This window comes from Choristoneura fumiferana, chromosome 25 (assembly GCF_025370935.1).
Source record: "Choristoneura fumiferana chromosome 25, NRCan_CFum_1, whole genome shotgun sequence".
In the NCBI taxonomy this organism is placed as follows: Eukaryota; Metazoa; Arthropoda; class Insecta; order Lepidoptera; family Tortricidae; genus Choristoneura; species Choristoneura fumiferana.
This window is the reverse complement of record NC_133496.1, coordinates 4917709-4945403: the sequence shown is the minus strand read 5'-3', so window position 1 is coordinate 4945403 and position 27695 is coordinate 4917709. Positions and strand designations below refer to the sequence as shown.

The following is a 27695-nucleotide window of genomic DNA, read 5'->3' as shown; positions in this document are numbered from 1 at the left end:
CAGATTAAAGTTTCGCAAAAAATGCGTAGACAGCTTTCGCTGGCCAGTCTAGTCGCTCGTTTGCAGCGATAAATCTGGTAACGTGTACATTTTCGGCAAAAACAGTGATTTTTTTCATTCGCTCCAATTTCTTTAATTTGTTCCCACTGCTACTAAACAGGTAAGATTAAGAAATCGGCTTCCAAGACCAAGACCATTCCTGCAAGAGAGGCGATAGGTCAAACCACTAGGCCACCACGGCTTCCTAGGCCACCACGGCTTCCTAGGCCACCACGGCTTCCTAGGCCACCACGGCTTCCTAGGCCACCACGGCTTCAAATTAATAATTATTATCATTTAATTGCTTAAAAATATACCTAACTACAAAGGTGTTAAAATAAAACAATAAAATATTTTTAATTTGGTGTATATTATTTTTTAAATAACATCCAGCCACTTAGCTCAAAATAAGACTGAAATTAATAATCAGATCTTCATAGTTCTTACAAATCATAATAACCGTTACTTTAAAGTAACTCTATGACTATGTGGCTTAGCTCAAATTAACTTAAGTGCACTAAACAAATAACTTGTCAATGTTCCACAGTCTTGACTTGAGTTTATTATAATCAACCAAACCATCACACTACCTAGCTGCCTTACTGTGAAACGCACTTATGTATTCTTTGGTTGTATTTACAACTATTTATGTACTTCTCGGAATCACTGGAGTACTAACATAAAAGAGTAGTCAGTCATTGAGGTCGCCATTTTCTTGGTAGCTGTTACATTTTTAACGTAAAATGTTTGAATTTGGTAATAATTACGTATGTTAAGTTTCAGTTCCTTAATCATCCATTTTCTACTGTTTTATGTCGTACTCTGGCCTTATACTACGAAGTTCGAAATTTGAACTTCGTATCGTGCCGTCCCGCTCACGTTAATAGAATTTAACAGCATAGTAAGAGGGACGGTAAGATACGAATTTCAGTGTACCCCTTGAATACACAGTAGCAGTCGATGAAAAAAAAATAGGTGATGGAAATCACATAAATTGAGGAGGAACTTATATGTTTACAACAAAACACTGGTCAAATACAAAATTAAAAAAAAAAGTTTTTTTTTTCAATCTACACAATATGGACTCTTTAGACATCAGAAGTATAACCCTAAAATGTTGTTCACTTTACACAAGAGTATTATTTTTTATAAAGACAAGATAAACTAATTTTTTACTATATAATAATAATATCACATTCGAAAGCTCAAAACTCATTTAAATTTCGTTTTACAAATTTATTGATACTTAGATTTTAATTTAAAGCATTTTATGTACATCATTTTTAAATTTAGCATAAGACGAATTTGCAAAACTAAAGTAATTATTACAGCATATTTAAAATTATACTTCTGATGTTAAAGGTATCACACACTAAGGTCTTTTGCATTCGTCCGATATTTCCAACTAACTTTTTTTTTATCGTACCGACCATATACAATTTATACAATCAATACATTTGTATACAGGTCAATACCGCGAATTAGATTCGGTAAAAAAACATGGCCTAGTGTTAAGCTGAAAAAAAAAATGACGTCTAGAACAGGCCTAAGGCAATTTCACACCGTTACACGAATAAATTCAAATAAATGCGATTTTTTTATATTCAATTTAATCATTTAGTGTAAATAGTAAATACTTATGTCAAGTAAATCTATAAGCAGCTAAAAGCATCACTTTAATTTCAACGACAGTATCAGTCTTAATAAGATATCGCCATAAAGCCGCAGCCAAAATAATTATTTCTACAATTTTAAGTAATTTACACACACTCATTATTTTATAATGCTTCCATAATAGTTTTTTCTACAAAATGGCAACTTTATCTGCAGTTTAATAAACGGTATTAGATAAACTAAATATTTTATTAGAAATCTATTGAATTTACTAATCATAACGTATTTTCGATGTAGGGTGGCATAAATAATGTTTCTTTTTTAAAATTTTGTGACGTTAAATCAGCACCATCTATTTTTGTACACAACAAATTGGCAGTGGATTACACTTCACAAGTCAATGACATCTATTGCTGCACTCTCAGCCACTTAACTAATTAGCTTTCGATCATAATCAGAGTTCTAGAAAACATGACATGGCATTAAGATTGATTTCGCTAAAATATACTGTCTATTTATAATGCATGTGCAGGTATGATTGTTACAACTTACATTATATGTATGTATTTCGATATAAAAATAGTTCATAATCATCAGAGTCTACAATGTCATGTAGAACTTCATGCTTATTGCTCTAGCACCAGCTCGCGGGTAAAACGAAATGCATTTATGGAAACACAATATTACTATCACTTTATACTTCCAAAGGTTTGTTTCAACAAACACACATCTTTTACTTTATATCTATAACTCACGAACATTACTTAAAAGTCTTTATAAAAATACAAACAAACCATTTATTGTATGTACGCTTTTTAAGACACTTCACGTTTGATCGAATCGAATCACAAACTCTAAAGGAAAATGTACAAAATTACAATTAAATTATTTACAGAGATCTCTTAACTAAAATCTATAATCGTATGAATTTTCCTGTCGATATAAAACCTTATTTATAAAAGGTACGCGTGCCAGGTAAAATCCATACAAATCTTAAAGCGAAATATATTAAAAACTTTATACAACTAATCATATTCATTTAGCTATTCGTCAAAATGATTTTCTATTATCAAAATATGAACACTGAGTTATTTCAATAGGCTATTATTATAATGACAAATACGATTGAAATTACAAAAATATTGTAAATCTAACGTAGTCGGGTTGTCCGTTCCCGCAGCGCCAACTTCGATCTCTAACTTCTATCAGACTAGATGAACTTGTTTTATTTATTTGTAAAACCCTTTTCTAGCCACCTTTTTAAATAGGCCAGCTTTCAAATGAAGCTGCACTAATCGCTCGCTACCACTAAATTTCTGTTAAGATTATTTCTTTGCAGGCTCTTTGCTTATAGATTTTCTATTTTCAAACTTTTGCTGTAGACTGGCTACGTTCGATGGTTTCGACGTCAATTTGGTCGCGCTTGGTTTGACGTTCGAGTCGGTTCTCTGTACGCCTATCGTGGTCGGTTTGGGAACCACTTTTGGTTTATTTTTGTTAGTGTCCGCTACTGAATCTACTTTGGAGTTGGTACGGTTTAAAACACTTTGTGGTTTAGTTGCATTTAGGGTGATGGGTTTTGGGGCAGGTTTGATCGTTGGTTTTTTGTCAACGGTCGGAGCGGGTCTTAAAGGCGGTCTATTGTCGTTTGGTTTAGCAGTAATACTAGGTTTAGCTGCTATTTTGGGAGTATCAGTAGGTTTGTTATTATTTATCACATCAGGCGCTTTCACAGCCTTGTCTGCCACAGCGCAGCTCGATACTACATCGGGACTATTCGCAATAGTCTTCGGCGTGTTTTTACTGCTAGCTTTAGGCGACTGAGGTACAGTTTTAAAGGTCGACGTCCTTAAATTCGGAGGCGTGACTTGCCGAGAGAACTGCGGTATTTTGGTGTTGCCTTTTAAAGTAGGAGAAGGTGGAGCCTTATCGTCCTGTTTCTCTTTGTCTTTGTTAAGATATGTAGGCACATTCACAGCCGAGGGGTGCAAGTAACCACTGCTGGTTGTAGATGCTACGCTCTTTGATCCCGAATTGCTGTAAACACTTTCTGGCGTCTTATATCCTGTATTCATATACGTGCTGTCACTGTTACCCTCGGGTGTTTGCTCCTTTGCCCTCCCTTTCTTCTTTCTGGACAGGGTCGCCCCTGAGTATATAGAATCGAAATTTCTATTTTGGATTTCATTGACTATTTCTCCCAGTAGACCCATGCTTTCCGTGCTTCCGGAATTGGAGGTTATCGGTTTCGGAGCGTTGTAGCCTACCGGTGGGGGTTGAGGGATCGTTTTAATAGGAGGCGGAACTCCGGGGAGGGGTTTCGAATTCTTCTCTGGGCTTTCTTCGATGATGGCGTAAATATTGTCTCCTGCTTCTTCGTCTATATGCGCCAAGGGTGCTTGCTTTTCCTCGATACAGTCCACGTAGTCGGAAGATTTTAAATCTACGATTGGTTTAGGGTTTTGGTACACTGGTGCCTCTTCTGTTTTAGGTTGGTTGGGTAGAGGAGGTGGAGGGGCGGTGGGTCGGCCTACTCCGGAGACTGGTCTCGGCGCTCCAGAAGGTTGCCGCATGGAGCCGAAGCTTTGTAGTGGAGCTTTAGGAGCGGCCGGCGCTCGCATACTTTGGGCTCTATTCACGAATGCTTTCGGATCCTCTGCGTCCTCTGAATCAGACACAACCGGTACCGTACCCACAGGTAACTCTATTCCCTTCTGCAATATAGGGTTCGAGATCTGCAGATTGCGCAACGCAACTTTATCGCCAGATTTCGGTATTTTAACTTGGTGTATTGGATTCTTTGGTAAAGAATGGCTCCGTTCTACGGGATTGCGTTCTTTTTCCTTCGGTTTGTCCTGTTTCAGGAAAGAAGCTATCCTGTTTAACGATATCCCTTCTTTGACCTTCTTTGGTTCTTCTGGTAATGGTTTCTGTGGGACAGTACTGGCGTGCATGCTTAAAGGTCTCTTTGGTAGGTCTGGTGAGGCCACGGGGATATTAGGAGCTTGTCGGTTAGGGCCCAGAGTTTTAGAGCCTTGGAGCGGCGAGATCAATTCCTTCGCAGTACACGTGGAAGCTTCTAGAATAGGGCTGGATATGACCGGTCGGGGAGGCGGGTTTGTCATCACGGGGGCTACTTCTTCCTTGTCGTGGGTCATGAGCGCTTTAATTCTATTCTGGACGGAGCTGTTGGTCCGTTTGATTGACGGACTGGTCTTTGGGCTGGCAGAAGCAACAGGCACCACAGGGAGAGGCGGTGCGCTTCTCAGCACTGGCTTCAAAACGCCTTGATTAGCTAGATTTTGGCTGTTGCTGCTGCTTCTATGCACTGGAGTTATCTTCGCGCTTTTGGGATTTTTGGCTACTTCCTTGACATCAGGTTCTTCTGGTTTGTCGATGGGCGCGAGGGAGAAACCTTTGAAGTTGCCGAAGAAGTTGACGGAGGGGTTGACGTTGCCGTTAGGGCTTCGGTCGGAGTCGCTGCGGAGAAGACTGGAGCTCATATCGTCAGGGTTGGAGAGGGTATGGACGACTGGTTGGGGCGCGGTTTGGGAGTGGTTCTGGAAGTTGGCTGCGAACTTACTGGCACTTCGAGAAATGCGATGCTGGAGGCTGGTTTTCTTTGGTGATTGGACCCTGTGGGAAAAAAATAAATTTACAAATAGGAATGAAAATAGCGTCGATAATTTTTGCTTCCGATCACGATAAAATGATGTGTTGTATTACTGGATGTCATTTACATTTTTTTTTTACCATGGGGAATATTACTGCAATGTTCTGCCGTCAGAATGCAGCACAAACCGTAAACAGTTTTTTAATGTCTTAAACGTCTTTTAAATGTCCGTAGGATGCCAAAATATCATATAATTTCAATTATTTTTTTGGAAATACATCTCTATCGTTGCTATCGATGTAAATAACATGTTATTTTGTTACTACCTAATAAATATACCATGAGCCGTCATGGTCAGAAAGTATAAAGATAGTATAAAGAGAACTGACGTTGTCATGGCGGTTTGTTTACGGTTTGTGCTAGTGTTGCCCCCTGCGCACGTAAGTAATATTCCCTATTGATACCTATACCATCTGGTTAATTAAAAGCAATTTTTGTAAGATAATAAAATACGTTAATTTAGACCAAGACCATAGAATAGAACCAAAACACATGCACAAGTAATAAGACACATTCAAACATGCAACTAATAGTATGTATCACACAAAACTACTCACCACATTGCAGACAATGAAAAGCAAACCACGGATGAGCTAGATGAAGAAACTAAAAATGTTACCAGTGTGTACAAGTAGATCTTATAATAAAGTGAGCAATAGTGTTTAAATTTATACTGACGAGTGAGGAATATTTTCTGCATAACATTTGCTCAACGAATCTGAATCCCGTCCGGGCCTCCTGATAGGTTAAAAAAAATAATCTTGGACAAGCGGCTAACTTTTTCTTTTTCAAAAATTTTCGGTACCTACGGACGTAAAAGCGTTTGATGGTCTGTTGTTGTCGTTTTTTTTTCTCTCACGCAACATTTGGTTGTGAAAGATGACTGATAACAGTAAAGTTTTCTTTTTATCTGTTTGAAGAATATATTACAACTGGTAACATTCTCAAGAAAAAAAAAAGTGTTCAGAAGGAAGGGAAATAAGTAAAGAAAATAATATTCAAATCATTTAATTTTCAAATCCACATTCTTAAGAAAATAAAGAGTTAAAGAAAGAACGGTAAACTCATGAAGAAGAAAATTATGTTGAAATCATTTGGCAAATATATTAAAATAAGAGTATTAATGGTTAAAGGTATGCAAATTATAACTACTATAAATGCTTCTTATAGAAATAGAATTTACGAATAAAGACAAAAAACTACCTACTAAAAATAACTAAAATATCAAAATTCGAGATGGTATTTTAAGTTCCAACAAGTAAAGTTAATTATCTATATACATCGGGGATCTCGGAAACGGCTCCAACGATTTCGATGGAATCTGGTATGTAGGGGTTTTCGTTGGTGAAAAATCGATCCAGCTTGGTCTTATCTCTGGGAAAACGCTTATTACTGAGTTTTAGCCCGAACAAAGCTCGGTCGCCCAGATAGCTATTCTCTTGTGCGAAGTCTTTTGTGAAATTAGGCTATATTTTTAAAGTATAAATCAAAATACCATATCAAATAAACACGATATTTTTTGGCTCAGCACACCAATATTACAACGACAAACTTACTGTTGTATAATATTCTTACATTATCGTATTAATAACGACTTAAAATACAATCTCGATTACTACAGAAAAAAACACAACATGACGCCACCACCCATATTAAAAGCATGCAACATTTACAATGAAAACCACCATTTTATCATTATTACAATATGAGATAAAGACATAAATGCAAAATTCAAACTTAATATACTACACTACCCATTATAGTGAGAGACAAATTTGTCACGAGTATGTTGTACTCGTATACATGTAGATTATGCAGTATAATAATCTAGTTAAATAACGAAGACTGGAAAATTTAAGAAATGCTTGGCGTGGGTGTTATTATGAATACTGTGTTAGTGTACACGTGCTATATAGGAGTATTAAGTATATTATAGCTCGTGTTAAATTAGTCTATCACTATCTCTTATGAAATATACATACACTACAGACTGAGTTAAATGTGACAGTAAAGAAATTAAACCAATGCGATTATTTCTTGTGATCGACATAATACTTTAAAAGTAAAATATTTTTACTTGAGTATGGAAACAATTTCGTATGATCGGGGTTTTATTTTAACTAAATAGACCTTTATACTTTGTTGACGCCCTCTGGTGGTGTCAAGCGACAACAACGCTCCCGCGCACAAAATCAGGACGACAACCGCATTAAGGATTTGCCCTTTTTTGGGTTTATTTTTTCACGTTAACATTATTAATTTTCCTCAATTTAGACCTTTGGTTTACAATTTCATTGGCAGTAGAAGCTACACCAGTGTTCATGACATTTTGTTTAGGTTTTTCGCTTGGCAACAAAACGTCAGGTCTCGGTTTTACACTAGGTTTCGGACTGACGTTAGGTTTTGGAGCAGTTTCTGGAAGCTTGAGCTTTGGAACCTTGTCTTCTTTAGGCGCTTCAAAGTTATTGGTTATTACCTCGATTTTTATTTTACTTTCGTTTTTATTTACCGGATTAAAATTAAGACTAAGAGTTGCATTTTGAGAATTATTATGATAATTATCGGTTATAACAATATCCTCTTTATTAATTTTACGATTAAACCTCACAGGCTCTTTAACATTATTCTTGTTTAAATTAACTAATTTACCTGACTTTACATCACTTTTAACGGCAACACTATTCAGGGCACCGCTAGGTTTTATCACACTGGCAATATTAGCATACGCCGGTGTATCATCTACAACCAAGTTGACTTTCGCTATATTTCCAGCGGGTTCACTTTTTTTGAAACTAGCTCGTAATTTTTGAATAGATTCTTTGTTGAAAGTGGAAAATTTGTTGATGAAGTTAGAGTTAGTTTTAGAGGTAGCATTGCTAGACGTGCCTTTACCTGAACAGAGTAATTTGTGTACGTACGATTTCCGCGGTTTCTTCCACCAGACCAGGACGTTGTGGCGGGAGTAGTAGACGAGGAAAAGTAGCAGCAGGGTCGAGGGTATGATGCCCAGGAATATCACGTACATTACAACCATGAAGTTTCTTTGGACTGCGAATAAAATCGTATACATTAGTGCACAGATTTATTATAGGATCATTTTCATTGGTGGATAAGTCGGTTGATATATAGCATACGGGGACTCCCAGCATACGGGATAAAGACCAATGAAAATCACTGAGCTATAGGCTCGATAGGGCTCTAATGAGGGGTACAGAAGATTTCCATAACGCATTTCCGAGGGCCTGCATTCAGGTAACCGTTTTCATTGGCCGATAGGCCCCGCATGGGGGGTACGGGAGATTTCTATAACGCAGCATAGGACCTGCCCTGCATTCAAGTTTCACTTATCGTTATACCGTCTGCGGGGAGACACCGCACGCTGTATATCGACAGAGTTATCGGCCAATTAAACAGAACAGTGGCGTGTGCTCCGCGAGGAAGGGCTACGAACTAGCCCGAAACATGTCGAGCTAAACTCGATTTAAGACGTGAGTTATCCAAGTTTATTTCACTATGTCTCACGGTAGCTTCATATTCAAAATGAAACTGAACCTGAAGGCAGCGACAACTCTGTGAAGTGTCCGATGATGATGATGAAGATGAGATGAGTATAGTTACCGCTGGGGTCCGTGGCGGGGCCGGAGTCGTAGGAGCCGCCCGGGCCCGGCAGCGCGCACAGCGGGGGCGCGAATCCGTCCCGGCAGTGGCAGTTACCTGCGCACAAAATGGACTCTTACAGTTATTGTAAACTAGCTGATGCCCGCCGCTTCGCCCCCGTTCCAGTCTTTTTAGGGTTCCGGAGCCAAAATGGCAAAAACGGAACCCTTATAGTTTCGCCATGTCTGTCTGTCTGTCTGACTGTCCGTCCGCGGCTTTGCTCAGGGATATCAATGCTAGAAAGCTGTAATTTTGCACGGATATATAGGTAAACTATGCCGACCAAATGGTACAATTATAAATTTTAAAAAAAAATTTTTAGGGTACCTCCCATAGACGTAAAGTGGGGGTGTTTTTTTTTCTCATCCAACCCTATAGTGTGGGGTATCGTTGGATAGGTCTTTTAAAACCATTAGGGGGTTGCTAAGACGATTTTTCGATTCAGTGATTGGTTTACATTTCAACTTTAAAGTGCACATTTTCATTAAAATCGAGCGTCCCCCTCTAAACCGGTGAGTGGAAAAGGTGAGCTTAGAAGATTTTTCGATAAATTTATATTTTTGCGAAATATTCGACTTTAAAGTGCAAATATTACTTATTTTTTCGTAATGGCTACGGAACCCTATTTTGGGCGTGTTCGACACGCTCTTGTTTTTATATTTTGTTACGCACAAACCTTGTCCTCACAATAACGAACACAACAAAACGATAATTATCTTGTTCGGTGTCGTCGTTGGGAAGTTATGCGCGTACATACATTCCGGCAATCCATTTTTATTTATATAAATAGAAGAGACGATATAGACTAGCGACCCGCCCCGGCTACAATTGCACCCGCACGGATGCAATTTTGAGAAAAACAGGACATAAAATAAAGACGATCTAAATGTGAGAATCTGGTAATTTATAGAAAAAGTAGTGTTGTGAAAAATGTGGTATTCTGGGAACGTGGTATTTTAGGCACGAGTGGTTCAGAGTTTCTCTGCGAGATTATGCGGCAGGTGCACGCTACAGCCCATTGAAAGAATTAATTAATTAATGCCCAGCAGTGGATATCTTTCGGCTGATGATGATGATTATAGATAGAAACTTTATTCACAACAGTTTTTACCTTCTGAATTGCACACGCCGTTTCCTGAGCAGTTGGAAGGGCAAACAGCCCCCTCCTTGGCGGCGACGGCGGCCATCACCGACTCCACAGATACACAGCGTTGTTTCATACACATCTACCAATTTAATACAACAGAAACAATTTAATTTCACAGTAACAATAATAATAAGAATAGACATGTCATAAGAGCTAAAAGTGCGTGGCGATTTAACTAATAAATATAAGTAAAAAAGAAAACGAAAAAATACGCTGCAATGGTAACTGTTGGCTGGCCTAACTGCTGCATTAGGTATCAGTCGATGTCACTAAGTCAAAATACACCCTAAGATAAGACCGTTCCAACAAGCCCAAACACAGCTAAGATTATGTCCCTCTGTCTTGGTAGTTCTAGTGCCACCCTGACTGCTCCATCATCAGAACCTGAATACTATCCTTAGTCAAAATACTTCCCAAGACTACCTACTATAACAAGTCCAAAATGGCCTAGGTTACGTTGTTGTCGTAGAGTTCTTATTATAGTTCTGTGAACGTTCCGTCTTGCATTAAAAAAAAAAAAACAATACAAATGAATAATTAAATATTCGTCTAGATTATCATGTCTTGTATACCTTATCGACTCCACACTTGGCACCGTCTGGCACCAAACCGGGGTCCACGTCGCTCAGCCCCAAGTCTATTATGACTGTGCGACAAGGGATAATAGTGCCTGCAACAAAGACACAGTTCAGAGTTTAATAACTGCGTAATTATGGTCTTACATTCCATACCAAAACTGATTAACCGTAAACCATTAAAAACATTGTGGGACTACATCACAAAACAGATGGGTACAGAAGTCAATCACATGTATGAATGTACTTCACTTTTCATATCTACGCCCGGCGGCCGCTCTAGGGTTATCAACTATGGCTTATGCACAAAAAACTACCGAGGTAGTGGCACTCGTTCTAGTTGTTTGATTTATTGTTGTGAATGAAACGGGGAGAATGGAAATATAAATTAATAATAATAAGTAAACAAAATATTTTAATTTTAATGTCATTTTTATAATAACAAATTTGTCACAGAAAATATCTTGCGACAATTTCGACATTGGCGAAATGCACGATTATTATATTTTGAAGTGTAATAAATTCGCATTAACATTAACATGTTATTGCGCAAAAAAGTTCACAGACGCGCGTCTCAAGCTCTCAAGCGCAAGATAAGTTTGATCTCCCGTATGGTGTCATATCTACCGTTGTTGTTGATTTATGTGGCAGAAAGCACGGCGGCGCTCTTACATATGTGTTGTTTATATGTACAGTCACCAGCATTAATATCTACTACAGCGGAGCATGCAAAAATATCTGACGCGTCCTTCCGGCCCTAGAAATAGAGTCGTATCAGATATTTATGCACGCTTGTTGTGTCAGATGTTGGTGCTGGTGACTGTACTATTCCCGATATCTCAAATTTGCTACATTTCGTAGGTTACGCGGCATTAGTTGTCAGTCACGTGGCATTGCAGTATCACCGGCGACATGTAACTGACCGTTGTTGTTGATGAAGGTGGCGGAGAGCACGGCGGCGTTCTCCATACCGAACTCGAGCCGCTCGTTGAGATGGCGGCACTGCAGCATGCCGCAGAGCGCGTCCTGCGCCGAACACTTGCGGTATATCTGCTGCACGCGGTCGTAGCCGCAGTTGCCGTGCCTGCGATCATGGTTAACAGTTTGGTAAATAAGTTTTTGTTAACAATGTCATTTTTAATACAAACTATTTTTTTGAATGTACTTTTTGTCCAAAGTATAAGAAAAGGTTCGTCACTTTTCAACTCTATTTCAATTACGTTAAGGTCCAAAAGTGACGAACCTTTTCTTACCCCGACACTTGCTTTGCCTTCCAAACTACATTTGCGTACCAAATTTCAAGTCGATGCCATTAACCGTTGAAGAGTTCCGTCCTGCGGCGACGATCCTGGTCGGACCGGCAGAATTTCACTGCTAGATTAATGTACTGTCACCGAAATTACATAGGTACGTATACAAAATTTTAATTCGATCTGACCACTGGAAGAGAGTCAAAATTCGGTTGCAAAATTTGACCCGCACACATACTTACACACATTGCAAGTCAGATAGAAGCTTGTAAAAACAGGTGCAGTGGTCTAGAACGCTGCAGCATACATAAAAGATACTCCACTAAATAACGTTGCTTGGCTTTAAAGGAAACTTGAGCAAGTTGAGGCTCATAATGCGGAATGTAACAATCTTGTAACAATAAATTAAAGTTAATTGATTTCCCTACAGAATTACAACAATATTACGACCATATAAGTTAATGGCAGGCAAGTATTATCTCAATATTCCAGTGTGTTAAAGATATCCAGTTCCTCCTGAAAACACGGTTTTTCCCCAGTCTAGTAGAAATGTGAACGTTCCCAAGCGCTTATAGTTTATAGCCTAGTCGTAAATAGTATAAATGCACTGACTCGTCGCCCTTGGGGTTGGAGGCCCGGTAGCACTTGGTGTCGGAGCTGTCCCCGGTGGTGCCCCACAGCAGCCGGCACTGGTCGCCGCGGCTGCGGCACGAGCCCCGCACGCAGTACGCCTCCTTAACAATACAAGAATCGTCGCAAACTTCACAAAGCTGGCTGAGAAAGCGAGATAAATACCAACTTTGCCGACAAAATTCGATGGCAGAACACCTCGTGTCAGTATGGATTATTATGGTCCCTTGTTGAACAATCTACTATTAGTAAGTTTTAGTAATCAGTAACTATTTTTGCATCTGTTTTGTGTGGCTTTCCGAATTCGTTTATGTGTGTGGTGAAGTTTTTCTGGGAAAACTGCGATAACCAAATATTACCAAGTACCTGCCATTCTAAATACCCTTTCAAAGGAAATGGTAAAATTGCCAATAATCCGGTAAAATGTAAGAATATACTCAAAAAATATTACCTTGAGAGTGACAACAAAGTACCTACCTACTAAACCGCTGTAACTCGCCTACTAATTTATAAACCCCCAGTGGGTTTTCCAATAGTGGCATAATAAGTTCATTGTATTTATTTGTTGCGATTATATTAAATAAATAAAAAATATGGGAATGCGAAGTGCGAATATGTGAAGTAGTTTTTGATGAAAAAGTTAATACGAAACATATTATGCGTGTGAGTTTCGGGCAAAGAAGATTAATGCCAGATTAGGGGTAGGTATCCGTACCTGGCTATCACCGCATGGAGTGGCGTCCATCTTGTGCACGTCAGTGGGGCAGAACTGGGAGTGCCCGCTGCAGTATTCAGGCAAGTCGCACTCGCGGTCTGCCGAACGACACTCCGTGCCTGGCGCCTTGGGCCGGCAAGTCTGTGGAACACGTATTTTGAATACGGAGGCGTTCATGTATTATGTAATACAATTTTTGGAGATTTTTTTTCTCGAAACGCGCCACAAACATTAAAACAGCGGAGCCTGCAAAAATATCTGACACGTCCATCCGGCCCTAGAAATAGAGTCGTATTTATGCACGCTTGTTGTGTCAGATATTGATGCTGGTGACTGTACCCCATATAATCATATTTAAGTAACTCAGGAAACGTTATCAAGGCAACAAGCTATACCTACTAATAAGTTGATCGATTAACAATATTTAACTTTTGAGGGGCTGTTGAGTTGTCATAGTGTGCGAAGCCCTAAGTATGGCGTGACACAGCGGCAGGTCGTGTTACCGTGAGATCGCAGCACTGGCCGTGCGCGCAGGTAGCGTTAGCCCGCAGCGTGCAGTCAGGGCGGCAGCAGGCGTGGCACGCGTCCCCGCCGTCCCGCGTCGCGAACTCGCCCGGCGCCGTGCCGCAGTCGCACTGCTCGCCCTCTTCCAGGAAACCGTTGCCGCAGGTCGGCGGGTTGAAGAGGGCTTTCGGTTTGTTGCTGTAACAATGTCATACAAATCAATAAAGGTTACTTACTCTTGTAGTACTTCTAAGCTGCACACTGACCGTGACTGTGAAAATTATAAGTAATCGTTTTTTCCTGTAAGAAGGGAGATGTGAGGAGTTGAGTTGTTGCACTCTGGACGTTACCGCTGCCATATCGCTACTATAGTGCGTGTCCCCACCCCCCTCCCTTAAGCCAGCACTGTTATAGAAAGTACTTCACAGCCCACACCAGTGATGGATTTATGGGCGATCGAGGCACCAGGTAAAACCCCCCGCCCCCGCTGCCAAAATGGCAAGGAACGTTTCGCCATGTCAGTCTGTCTGTCCGTGCGTCAATGATGCGAAAGGAACACGAAGTAAACTCCGCAAAAAGTAAAATTTTAAAACTTATCTCGTAAGAGTGAGTGTGATTTTGCTCATCCAATCTTGCCTGAGTATCATATGTCTTTTAAAAACTAAAAAAATTTTTCGATTTTTTTTACAAAATCATAAAGTGCACATTTTCATTAAAATCGATCCAACACGGGTACATAAAATATCGTTCATTGATAATCACATAAAAATGATGCCAAATGTGTATCTCACTGGTTCATTAACAGCCTATGACTTACCGCAGACAGTAGTCCATACCGCGCTCGAAAGACAGCGCCAGCGACTTGAGACTGCAAGAAGACCAGTGGACGGGCGTGATGCTGGTGCTGGACGGAGACATGATGCACTTCTGGTCGGGGCACGAGCAGTCCGCTTCGGTGTCGTGCTCCATACCGAAGTTGTGGCCCATTTCGTGCGCTATCGTCATGGCTACGAGACCCAGCACCTGATGGATAAGGACAAATCAAAATACTTAAACCTTAGTAAAAGTAGAATAAGTTTCCTGTAGACGGCTCGTGTTAGTTTTATATTAATCGTCAATTACTGGCCACCTTACACTAAAAATGAATTTTAGTCACCTGATAAATAAACAGAGTCGTAATCCGACTGCGAAGAAGGAGGGTTGCATTGTCAATACTGGCCACCTTTTAATGTTCTGGTCATTCCGTATGGTGAGTTATTGAAGTGGCCAGTATTTGACGAAACCCACTTTCATGTAAATGTTACGTGTGAGTACGCATCTGTTATTGCGCACTGCACGCGGCGCGCGCACGACGGGCGCATGGTCACCGGCGCGGAGGCTGGCGCTGCATGAGCGCAGTCAGTATGGCCATTAAAAAATATTAGTTATTCTTTTACAAATATACAATTTTCTCGCAAATGTGATGAAAAACATTTTATGTCGCACGGCGGTACCGAACATCGACTCATTAAAGCCCTCAGTCTTCGACTTCGGGCTAATAGACTCTCGTTCGTAATAATCAAGAACAATGTACTATTAGTCACCTATATATAAACAGAGTTATTTTTATCCGACTGCGAAGAAGGAGGGTTATTTAGCATAAGGTGTCAATTACTGGCCACCTTATATTAAAATGAATTCTGGTCATTTATAAATACGATTCATTTTTAGTATAAGGTAGCCAGTTATTGAAGTGTGGCCAGTATTATGACGATTAACCCTACATTTTTATCATTTGTTTTCAAATGTTACGGTGTGCTTAGTAACGCCATCTGTTATTGATCAATGTCACTATTATTTGTTTTGCATGCATCAGGGCGCTCGTACCGCATGATCAAGTCGAATTTACCTTAAATATTTTGTCTTATGAGTTCTTATTGCCTTGCCATTCTCTTACACGGGCCACACGAACTCTCTCGATTTATCAAATTTTGATAAGTAACAACTTACTTGTGAGTGGTTGGAGGCGAGACCGGCGGAGTAGTCGTACGAACAGATGAAACCTTTAAGCGCTTTACCGACCACGCCATCTTTGAAGTTTTGTCGACTGCAAGAGAACAAATCACACTGTACTACCTATATACTCAGAGACGTCCATTACATTTAGGGGTTGTTTCACCACCTTTGATTAACTTTAACTGACGGATAAATGTGATGCCGTCTCCGTCTATTCGAACAAAACAAACAGAGATGGCATCACATTTAAAATTAATCAATGTGTGAAACAGCCCCTTAATCGATCAACAGTGACGACTTTAGCTAGTTGTACTTTAGTGATATTTCTAAAATTTCCAAGAACCCACATCTTCTTGCTTTCTCCTCTTTTCAGTAGCGTTCCAAGAGTTAGGCTGCCTAGCTGAAGCGAGGCAGCAAAGCGGGGCAAGGCAAGGGAGTTATGCGGAGCGGAGTTGCGGACTGCGTTTTTCCATAGGCGAGGAGCTAGATAGTGGAGCGAGGGAGTAATGCGGAGCAGAGTTGCGGACTGCGTTTTTCCATTCGCAGAGCTTCCCCGCTTTCTTGCTAGCGCTCGTTTCTCTGTTTCACTTCTTGGCTCCGCTTTTCGGCTTTGTATGATTTCTTAAGCTAGATACCAACTCCCTGTCCAGTCCACTGAAGATGAGCGGTGATTTTATGCAATTGATGTTTTTTTATCTCGCTCACAGCTCCGCTGGCTCGCTCCGCTCCAATGGCCTGTCTTTAAAGAAATATTGTCAACTCACGTGAGCAACTGCGCGTTGTCGTTGGGTATGTGCCGCACCAGCTCAGTCTTGCGATAGTGCAGGAACTTCGTGAGCGTCGCGTCGCCGTTTTCCTCCAAGTCGATGGCGTCCCGTTCAGTCCACACCACCACGCCCACTAACGCTATGAAGATGTTGAGAGGGGCGTATACCTGCGGAGGGAAGTCAATTTGTTACTTTGGTAAATCAATTTATTTTCTTCCAACTATGCTTTAATTTCATCATAACCGCGCTAAATACCCAGCACAAAGCGGGAGTTTTCTGCTCTAGAGCAGAAAAAATGTATGAAAATCCTTTATTGCATTGTTTTACATTGTTTTTAATTGCACGACCAAAGAGGTAACACAAGCATTTCAGCTATAAAATTAACCTGCATAGTGTAAAAAATCTAGTGTATGTGAATTGCGTACAAAAAATTGTTACTACCAATCCTATCGAAAATAGTAAGTAGCCGCGTATTAAAAAAAAAACTGTGTGTTTGGTTGGCCAACCTGGCGCCCGTCCGAAATTTGACAGATCGCGGGAAAAATACCTGCTACTAACTCTGCCAAATAAGTAAGAAATTTAATAAAAAAAACAAATTGGCGGGAACCTTGCGAATTTTCCGTGGACATTTTTTGAGAGTGCGAATGTAAAGTTACAATAATGGAATCATCGAGTGTTAGCGACATTTCTTTCCTATTAATTGTTTAGCACGAGTTTTTTTTTCGTCTACTATTCCTGTAATAGTTGTAAGAAAAGCAGATTATGCATCTCGCATTAAGTAATTTATATTACCCTCATGGTTTTTACAAATCGGCACTCGGTGCAATAATAAATAACTTTCTGCTTGGTGCAACAATCTACTATTGTGTTGTTATTCTGTCCCGTAACTCAGGAGACATAAGTGATACACTTTGTTAGAAAAATGTTTGCAATGTTTACTGTGTAGTATGCTTAGATGAGTCATAAAGAAATTGACTTAAAACTGTCACATCTCCTAACTATAACTTTTAGTGAATTCGTACCCCACAAAATCATAGTTTTAAATAAGTGACCCAGGTGACCCAGGCAGGGTTGATCCACTTGCGTCGTGAAATATCTATGTTTAGTTTAAATAAGGGTTTCTGTGACAGGCTAGATGGCGCTGGTATCGTGAGGTCCGTTTGACAACTTTGGCATTTGTGTCTCGTCTATGATTGGTTAAATAACTAAAAAAGACTATCGCAAGCAAGACTGTCACGTCAAGCGATACTAACGCGATATTTCCACTGTTAAGAAAAAATCATTGACAATGAAGACGCAAAACCGTCTTTATAAGTGTAAATGGGGTCCCGAAAAGTAAGTATAATTATTCGATAACACGAAAATAAAGTGTTTTTGGGGGCATCCATAATTTACGGCATACGTGTTCAGGGGTTTGGAGATTTATGACACAGAAAATTTTATAGTAATAATAAGCTAGTGTCAAAATAGTACATTGTGTCTTAAGGGCGGTAAATAAGGAATTACGGATGAGAGTCTATTAGAAGCCCAAAGTCGAAGACTGAGGGCTTTAATGAGTCGATGTTCGTAGTTCTAGTACCACCCGTGCGACATACAATGTTTTCCATCACATTTGCGAGTAAAATTGAATATTTTTAAAAGGAAAACTATTATTTTTACAACAATTGCCGATACCGCTGGCTTGTGTGCAGATCCCGTAAGTCAGTCCGCATCCCGTGACGGGCAGGCCTATGGTAAGTAGCCAGTACAGCCAACTTACAGAGTTGATGATATTGGCTACGTCGGTGAGCTGCCGCTGCACCGCCCGCAGGTCCTCGCCGCTGGCGCGGTACTCGCCCCGGTCAGCCACCAGCACCAGCTCCACGTAGCGGGACAGCTTGTTGGCGTTGTACGGCGCGCGGACGCGGATGTCCTCGTGGGTGTCGCGCTTGTACTAGAATGAGGAATCAACATCATCAACTCAGATGTTCCCAAACTTTTTTTTCTCATAGACCACTAGGATTGCAGGTGGTAGGACCTTGTGCAAGGTCCGCCCGGATTGCTACCACCATCTTGCTCGCTAATCCTGCCGTGAAGCAGCAGTGCTTGCACTGTTGTGTTTCGGCGCGGAGAGTAAGACAGCCTGTGAAATTACTGGCACTTGAGGTATCTAGGTTGGCAACGCATCTGCAATATGGTGCCCTGGTGTTGCAGGTGTTTATGAGCGGTGGTGATCTCTTACCATCAGGAGACCCACTTGCTCGTTTGCCATCCAGTCGAATAAAAAAAAAGGATCAATCAACTTTTTAGTGTTGTTATTCTGCCCCGTGACTCAGGAGACATCAGTGATACACTTGCATAGAAAAATGTTTGCAATGTATGTATGTTACGAGCGTGCTTAGGAGAGATAAGCCATGAAGGAATTGCCTTAAAACTGTCACAACTCCTAACTTTTAGTGGATTTGTACCTCATAAAATCATACTTTTGACAAGTGACCCAGGAGACGTTACCGTGGCAACCAGCTACACTAAAAAGTTGATTGACCCACTTTCAAAGTTTTACTGTTTCCGGTAGTCCTGCTGCGCCATTACTACGTTATTCCCAAAATATCCAAAAAAAATCACTCCAACGCGGAGTGCGGACCCTCGTCTGGTTTTCCGTGGACCGCTGGGGGTCCACCTGGACCACTTTGGGAACCTCTGATCTAACTTAAGAGTTACGCTGGTCGGTGGAGTATCTACCACTCATTCCTCCTATTTGCCAAGAGGATGGCTCATAGAAGGGACCACCTGATACGACTTCACGCCGACTTTTTTTGTAAGTTTAAGGTATTACTCTTTATGAATGTGAAAGGTGGATACTGACGCAGTGGGAATATCAAAATAACACTCGTTATACTACCAACTGTGTTTAACGATCAAATATTGCTGTTCCTCTGTTTGAAGGGTTTTGACTATAGTAGATTAATCCACCTAATAGCAATACAAATTCTGATTGGTTATTTGGAGTCTTTTTGTATTTTTTATTTCAACTTCAAATTTGTTACTTTTACGGGTATCCCGTGAAACCATATCGAAAATACAAACTGAGACATGGATGCACAGAAAAACCAGAAAAAGAGACCAGCGCTGGGAATCGAACCCAGGTCCTCAGCAATCCGTGCTGCGTGCTATAACCCCTACACCACCGCTGGACAGGAATTTAGACACGAATTTTTTGAGGACCTGGGTTCGATTCCCAGCGCTGGTCTCTTTTTCTGGTTTTTCTGTGCATCCATGTCTCAGTTTGTATTTTCAATACAAATTCTCTCACCCGACTCACTCTGGACCGTCTCCTGGCCTGCTCTTCACTCCTCTGCTGGAACAGCAAGGGATCGTAGCTGGAGTTGAGGGTCGCTCCGCCCTCGTACCCGCATTTGAACTCTTTGGCCAGGTGCTCGTGCGAGTAGAGGAAGTGGTCCGCGTTTATATCGTTATCTGGAACATTCCAACCAAAAACCTTAACACGTTGTTGTTCAAGAAACTATAAATGAGAAAAAAAGGTGAAAAAAAGTTATAACCCCGACGCAAAAAGAGGGGTGTCATAAGTATGTATGTATGTATGTATGTATGTAAACTCTTTATTGCAAATAAAAATACAATTACACAGAGAGGAGAACAAAGGCGAGCTTATCCCTAAAAAGGGATCTCTTCCAGATAACCTAGTTAGGAGAAAAGATTTGGTTATATAGAGGATAAGCAGACAGTGAAAATTACGTGCGGTAAAGAGACAAAACAGAAATACTCAAAAGAGAGAAAATAAATACAACATTTTCTTTTGGACGCCAAAGTCTGTTTGTCTGTTTGTATGCGACATTGTATAGCTCTCAACCCGATGCACTGATTTCATAGTGTTTTTTTTTAAGTGAAAGCGAGTTTACTTGTGGTGGTCCTTAGATATGTTTCATTAAAATCGGTACAGCCGTTTTTTTAAAGATGAACTTTTGAAATGACATGACAATGTGTCGGTTTTTCAACTTTTTTAAGTTGATTAGGTTATCAAAAACTTATTTTCTTTTTACTGGCATATATTTGGGTACTGTGCCCCACATACCTTGCACGGGCTGGATGTACCGCATCTGCCGGCCGTCATAGATGACCCCTTTGACCCCGTGGCAGGTGGACACGGCGGCCCACGAGCCCTGCCGCCCACGCACGTGCCCCGAGTACTGGCATATATCTAGGTCCTGGGAAATTGATTTATTAGTAACGAAGTAATAATTGATTGAAATCCTAACAGCTAACCGCCTAACAGTACATAAATAAAATATCAATGCAGTTTTAAAGCTTGAAACCTACTGACAGCGGTGGCGGAGCGGTGCAGCGTGGCGCGGAGGCGGTAACGGTTGTAATATTCGAGTTATCATGAAAGAGGCCACACAGAATACCGCGCGGGAAATAAACGTGGCGCGGTATTCTGTGTGGCCGCATCTGTTTGGTCAAGCTTAAGTGACGATTAAAGTTTATAAAATGTTTGCAGGTAGTTTATTTGAGTAAAATTGAGTGGGTACTTGGGGATTTACAATGACCAATTTAAATGTTTGTTTTGGTTTGTTAGTCTAACACCTCGTAGCGCAGTGACAGGTTGGTGCGTGTTATATTCTTACAGTTTGGAGTTGTAGAGTTACCTCTCTAGTTGGAGTGTGTAGTTTTGTCTCCCCTTTCTCCTGGTAGCTGAGCACGTGTCCGCTCGGTACCAAGTCCTCGTTTAATCGCAGCTCTAGAACGTACTGTTCGCCATCAATGCTGACTGTCAACGTCACCTCTGGATGGTGGTTGCCATTCTGGAAAAAGAGAGCGAGTTACAGTTATTGGGGTTTGGCGAGTTTCAGCGTTAAATTGGGTTTTAGTTTCGGCAGACAAACTGTCGAAAACAAGGACCAAAACGGGGTTCTAGGGCTTTCGTGCGGCATCCGGGACAGAGAGACACGCGAATGATACTATAAGGGTTCTATTTTTTCCTTTTGAGGCACGGAACCCTAAAACATAAATTAGAATAACCCGTAAATTAAAGTTATTGGTTTTGTTTTTGTTTGCAGATACTGGTTTCAGTCCGACACTACTTTACATTTAGGTTTGAAGGAAACAATTCACCCAGAAAAAGCTATAGTCTATATTATATATAGCCTTCTAAAGCAGGGATTAGACTTGCAAGAAAAATCCTGCAAGTTGCATTACATTGCGAGGCCGTAAAGCGTAGTAGCGTAAACTCGGCTTAAGTGATCGATTGACTACAGCAATGTACCTCAACCTGCGCGATATCCTCGCATCGAGTAAATAAGGCTTTAGGCAAGTGCAAAACTCGAACTTCGTATCTTGCCGTCTCGCTGACGCTAATATTATTTATATTTAATACGAGTGTAAAGAGGGACGGTACGACACGAACTTCGATTTTCGAAATTCGTAGTAGCCCCCCCTGTTTCAACGGGACTTGAGCGCGAAGCGGGTATTTCCTGCAATTTACTCATACCTTGAGGCTGTCTTACTTTCAAGTTTGAAATGCTACTGCCGCCAGGCCAGCTAACCTTTTCAATTACGTGCAAAAAGTGGACTGCGTTTATGGGCTTAGAGTTAGAACGTACGCCATTTTTAAAGGAACCATTAACCTTATTAAGACACTTACAATCCATACAAATGTATCAAGATGTTAACGCTACAACAAAACATAGATATACTATATTCAACATAGAATATGTATGTAGGTATACCTACCGCAAATGAAACTTAATTTAGCACTTATGTAAATTTGGAAGTCACGAGCCCGGGTTTGAACCCACGATCCTACTACTACTAAAGACCACAGGTCAAACTACATCAACAAGTTGTTCATTCATTCAAACCTCTAGGCTATATAACACACAGATCTCTATTTGACCTAACAATATAGGGACACATGACAAGCCATGTGAAGAAATTAAGTCGTCAGCTTACCGATTCTTTCGTAGTCGTAATCTCTCTTTTCGTTCTGCCATGGTGAAATGTGGGCCTCACTATCCTATGGGTGGTGAAGTCTGATGAAGGTGCTGAAACAAAAGACAACTTTGTTAATATACATTTTTTTACATTTTAATGAAATAGACAGACTGAAACAGCTATTCTGACGACTAAATAACAAATGTGTAGTTAATGGAATATCATAATTGTCAACTGAAAGACGTCCACTGCTGAACACAGGCTAACCTCAACACGCCACAAGATTTACTGTTATTTGGTGCAAATGGAAAATGGACAACTCGAAATTATACCACAGAATAAGTAATAGTACCTACAAGTACAGAAGCATCACTGCCGTACAAAAGTGACGTTTAGACAAAAGAATCGTGCCTTCTGTACTTGTACTTATTCTGTGGTATAATTTCGAGTCGCCCATTTTCCATTTGCACCAAATGATAGTAAATCCGCAACAATAACCGATCGGTTACATATTCAAAGACAAACTTAAGTTGTTATTTATAACCAAAATTAAACCATAAACGAAAACCTTAAACAAGATGACAAGTATTTTGTCGATAATACTGACTTAGACAAGGGTTTTCTGCTCGTTTCCCTACTAAAAAGTTGATAGGTTTGCAAATGGATTTATACACTTAAAAATATTCTATTACGAGTAAATGATTTGATGACGGGCAGAAAAGTGTCAAACCTACACACTACCAAATAACCACTAGACAGGATAAAACCCGATTAAACTACTACATCTTATATCCTCTTGCTATGAAAACCTTTTTGTTGGACGCTATAACATTTCAATGTCAATTTAAAGATAATGCAAAATGCAGTAGGATATAGCTGTCGTTGCCAAGAGAATAAAATGAATCATACGGAAACTGAAATCATTATCATATTTATTCTACAAAGCTCTTTGTCTGCGACAGAAAAAATACATAAGGCTTTTATTATTTAACTAGTCTTTACTCGCGACTTAGCTCGCTTTAATTGTTCGAGGCGTGAATGAATACACGGTTCCTGGTCGAATGACAATTTATTTCCAATTTACAGGCCTTATATACAGTGCAAGAAAACTCTTGCCAGCGCGATGTAGGATTCGTTCGGGACCGATACAGCGACATCTATCGGGCTTTTATTCAAACAAACTTCCCTATGTACATTACAATCAAACCCAATAATGCGAATTGTACATTAATCACTAGACAAGAATTGAAATTATGGCGCATTTCGCAAAAATTCCTGCGGATACTCCTAAAAACTATATAGAATTAAGCGTTACATTACTTTTCGAGAAGGTCCTGTTTTAAATTAAAACGGATAAACTCCATTTGCTCCTCCACAAATTTGCACTACTATTTAGTGAGATATAAACATAAAGCTAGTGGTTGTTTTTTTTTAGAATTTTATCCCGATCCCGTGGGAATCTCGGGATACAAGTAGCCTAGGTCTTATTCCAGAGATTTAACTATTTGCAAATCAAAATTAATGTAAGCCCACTGAGCCGTCTAACATAAATCACAAATTATAATTTAAGCCTGCAAGCGTGAATAATTTAATCTCCATAGTAAGATAGTACTAGCACTATTAGTAGTAGTAGTGCAAGATAGTAGTCAAGTACGAAGTTAAGAGGTTATTTATGTGTTATTTGTAATTTTAAGTAGTATGTTTATTAGTTGCCTGGTGCACATAGTGCAAGCGTTGCTTAGTTTGAGACTATATAAGTTGATTGTTAGCATATTTACAGTCAATACCAGTTATAACGACTTCGGATGTAATGACCATGACGTTGACACCCTCTCATAATAAAAAAAAGATAAAGTCCCAACACGAGCTTACTTTTTTTCTCCGTGGCCCTAGTATAAGACTAGACTTGATTCTAGGTCGTTGATCGAGCTCTAGCACAGTGGCATAGCGTTGATGAGATAACCTGTTGTGCCGTATTACAGGCGCACGCGCAATAGACTCACAATGCCGACTTCTGATATAACGCGAACATAACAATTTAATGGCAGAGGCTGGCACACGTGATTCTAAGTTTGAAAAGCAATCATCATGCCAGCCTATATACGTCCTCCAGAATGAGAGGGCTTGGGCCATAGTTCCGCTTCCCAGTGCGAACTGAGAACTTCACACACACCATTAAAATGCTTCGCAGATTAATATGTCCCGCTGATGGGCACGGCCGTCCTCTCAGAAGGAGAGGGCTTGGGCTGTAGTTAGTTCGCACGCAGGCCCAGTGCGGATTGACAGTAACTTTCAGACAAATAGTACTTTCACATTTCTTAAATATTAGTAAGTATGGATAGAAGTTAATAGTTATTAAGCCTTGCAAAACCTTTTAAGTTGATCGCCCACAGACCACTTTCAATACCAATACATTGTGATCGTAATGGGAGTTGCAATATTGTAGCGACTACAGCTTGTACTTTATATTGCGTGCGCTATTCTCCATAAATTTATTGTGCTTATTTAGGGTCTAGATTCTTAACTATGTATGTTAAAAATGACATTTTGAAGATTTTGTCATTGCGAAGTTAAATAAAAGCTCACAAAATTGTCCTTATTTACGACCTTATTTAAATAGGGTAAATAAACTTCGGGCAACGAGCCGTACCCAAACTTCATATACGTCGAGTTAGAGTCAGTTAGAGACTAGCCTTTTTATATGTATATTATGCTATAAGTTATCGATGTAATTAAAGCTATAGAAGAGCAATATGGTAGGTATATCGAAATGCGAGTACCACACGCAACGCGGGTAGTCCAATTTCGGCATGGCCCCGTTCGGATATATTTACACCCAGCTTACTTACGTCATCACATCACCACAGTTTACGAAATTATGTCATTTTTATCCGACTGCCCGAAGAAACTGACTGAAAAGAAGGAGATTCTAAAATGAACTGTATCAATAGTTTTTTTTTTTTATATTATGAATAAAAATAAGAATATATTATTCGCTATTCGCAAACACATTCATATAGACAGAAAAAATAAGTAAAAAATAAATAAAGCAACTTTTTGCGAAATCGCGAAGCAGCCCCAACTCAGCATAGATGCGATGCTCGTTAAGAGTTACTGTCTGTGAACCGATGTCGAGGATATATTTTTTTTGTTTCACCGTGCGTAAGATGTGATATCATATAAATTTCACCGAAATCGGTTCATGTTTCTGTCATGCAAAAACCGGCCAAGAGCGTGCCGGACACGCCCGAAATAGGGCTCCGTAGCCATTACGAAAAAAAAAACAAGTAATAATTTTCTAAAGATTTCGTATTTTGTACGGAATATTCCAAGTTTAGGTATATTTTATACCTTGGCTGCTATTTACTCTTAAACTACTGATAATTCTCAAGAAAACTTAACCGTTATAGTTTTCCTTGTAAGTTTGATATACTTACTTACTACTATCTTGAATTTTTTCAAATTTTTCCACCCACCGGTTTAGCTTTTAGAGGGGGGGGGCTCGATTTTAATGAAAATTTGCACTTTAAAGTTGAATATTTTGCAAACTTATCACTGAATTGAAAAATCGTTTTAGCAACCCCCTAGGCCCCTAATGGTTTTAAGAGACCTATCCAACGATACCCCACACTACAAGATTGGATGAGAAAAAAAATCACCCACACATTACTTCTATGGGAGGTACTCTAAAAAATTTTTTTTTATATTTTTGTCGGCATAGTTTACATATATATTCGTGCAAAATTATAGCTTTCTAGCACTGATAGTCCCTGAGCAAAGCCGCGGACGAACAGACAGACAGACAGACATGGCGAAACTATAAGGGTTCCGTTTTTGCCATTTTGGCTTCTGAACCCTAAAAAGGGCAAGTTCAAAGATTCTAATTTCAAATGAACAAAATCCAAGCGTTGTTAGATAGTAAGTCATATCATAGCAGTCTCGTACTGTAACATACATTATCAGTCGACATCCAGATCGAAAAATAAACAAATGTATAATGAACAGCTTTATAACCGTTTCAAAATCATACCCCGTTTCGCGCTATATTGATAACGGTACTAAAATAACCGTGTTGTGGGTCCTGCGATAATGTCGAGAGCACTTTCACGTCGAGATTGCGATAGCTGATGATTTACCGACGTCAGCGAACCCTGATTTACAAAAAACAAGGACTATAAAGGACTCACTTGAAGATAAGCCTTAGTTTACTTTATCTATTTTGCTGTACCATGTCTTATAAAGAAAACCGTCCAAGATTCAGTTATTTGTTTGTAAAACTGTCTGTTGAAAGTACCATCAACCGGACAATATCAAAGCAAGGATTTATTACTTTACAAGTTAAAAGAACTCGACTAATTTTGAGCAGCTAAAGGTTGCAGTTGAAGTTCTAATCGTAGCTTTTATACGACCATTAAGTATCAGAGACGTAATTAGTCTGTCTGTGTTCCGTATACAGCCATAATCCAGTCTGACTTTCTATATAAGTGCTAGCCGGATGACCGGCTTAGTAGTTAATTGCATGAGAGAACTTGCAATTTATTCAGGTTAAAACATACTTAGGCTAGCACATTGAAAACTCAGACAGGAAAAGGTTAAAGCTAGAAATCGTACCTTCGTCAATCCGTGTCGCGTCCGTTACTATGGTAACCAAGGAACCGTTGGTAACTTGGTAACCAACAACCAACTTAAATGCCGGCATACCTAAACGGCGAAATTACCCAATGTGTTCTGGTGAACGTTACTATTTTTAATTCACGAATCTTTTGTCAGACAGTTTGTACAAAGTACAAAACTCAGAAAGTAAAAAGTTTTCTGAGTTAATAGCATGCCGATAAAATAGTTAAATAACATCTAAGTTATAAGTAAATCTTGAATACAAAAAAACAAATGATGCCTTTAAAAATACGTTTCCCGCAAAATGAGGCCAAGTCACGAAAATCACTTTCCAAACTTCAAAGTTTTAGTCAAATTTGCATTCTCGAAAATCCAAAAATTACCCCCTATTTTGGGCTCTACAACCTCGCGTGATTTAGTTTTGTGCTAATAATGTAAGTGCAGTGCAGTTGTTTAGCCAATATCAAAATATCTTACCAATATATGGCGGAAATTGTATCTAAGATATAAGTTAAGTTAAAAATCATTTTTGCGCAGTCAGAACTACCGCTAAAATGTAATAATTTAATTATCAAAAGTGCACA

General features: G+C 39.8%; 1 protein-coding gene across 1 annotated transcript in view; it reads right to left on the bottom strand.

Moving 5' to 3' along the window:
• Positions 1-390: 390 nt before the first annotated feature.
• Meltrin (disintegrin and metalloproteinase domain-containing protein meltrin) overlaps positions 391-27695 on the bottom strand; it is a 67902-nt gene continuing 40597 nt past the window's right edge. Inside the window, exons 2-18 of the mRNA XM_074107457.1 lie at positions 22516-22607; positions 21213-21368; positions 20639-20771; positions 19859-20022; positions 18326-18499; positions 16564-16733; positions 15794-15890; positions 14622-14827; positions 13804-14002; positions 13301-13441; positions 12568-12689; positions 11629-11789; positions 10703-10800; positions 10095-10209; positions 8945-9040; positions 8245-8374; positions 391-5289 (exon numbers count right to left, since the gene is read on the bottom strand). Of these exons, the coding sequence (XP_073963558.1) occupies positions 2979-5289; positions 8245-8374; positions 8945-9040; positions 10095-10209; positions 10703-10800; positions 11629-11789; positions 12568-12689; positions 13301-13441; positions 13804-14002; positions 14622-14827; positions 15794-15890; positions 16564-16733; positions 18326-18499; positions 19859-20022; positions 20639-20771; positions 21213-21368; positions 22516-22607 (4565 nt within the window). The 3' untranslated portion in view covers positions 391-2978. The remainder of the gene's footprint in view (positions 5290-8244; positions 8375-8944; positions 9041-10094; positions 10210-10702; positions 10801-11628; positions 11790-12567; positions 12690-13300; positions 13442-13803; positions 14003-14621; positions 14828-15793; positions 15891-16563; positions 16734-18325; positions 18500-19858; positions 20023-20638; positions 20772-21212; positions 21369-22515; positions 22608-27695) is intronic.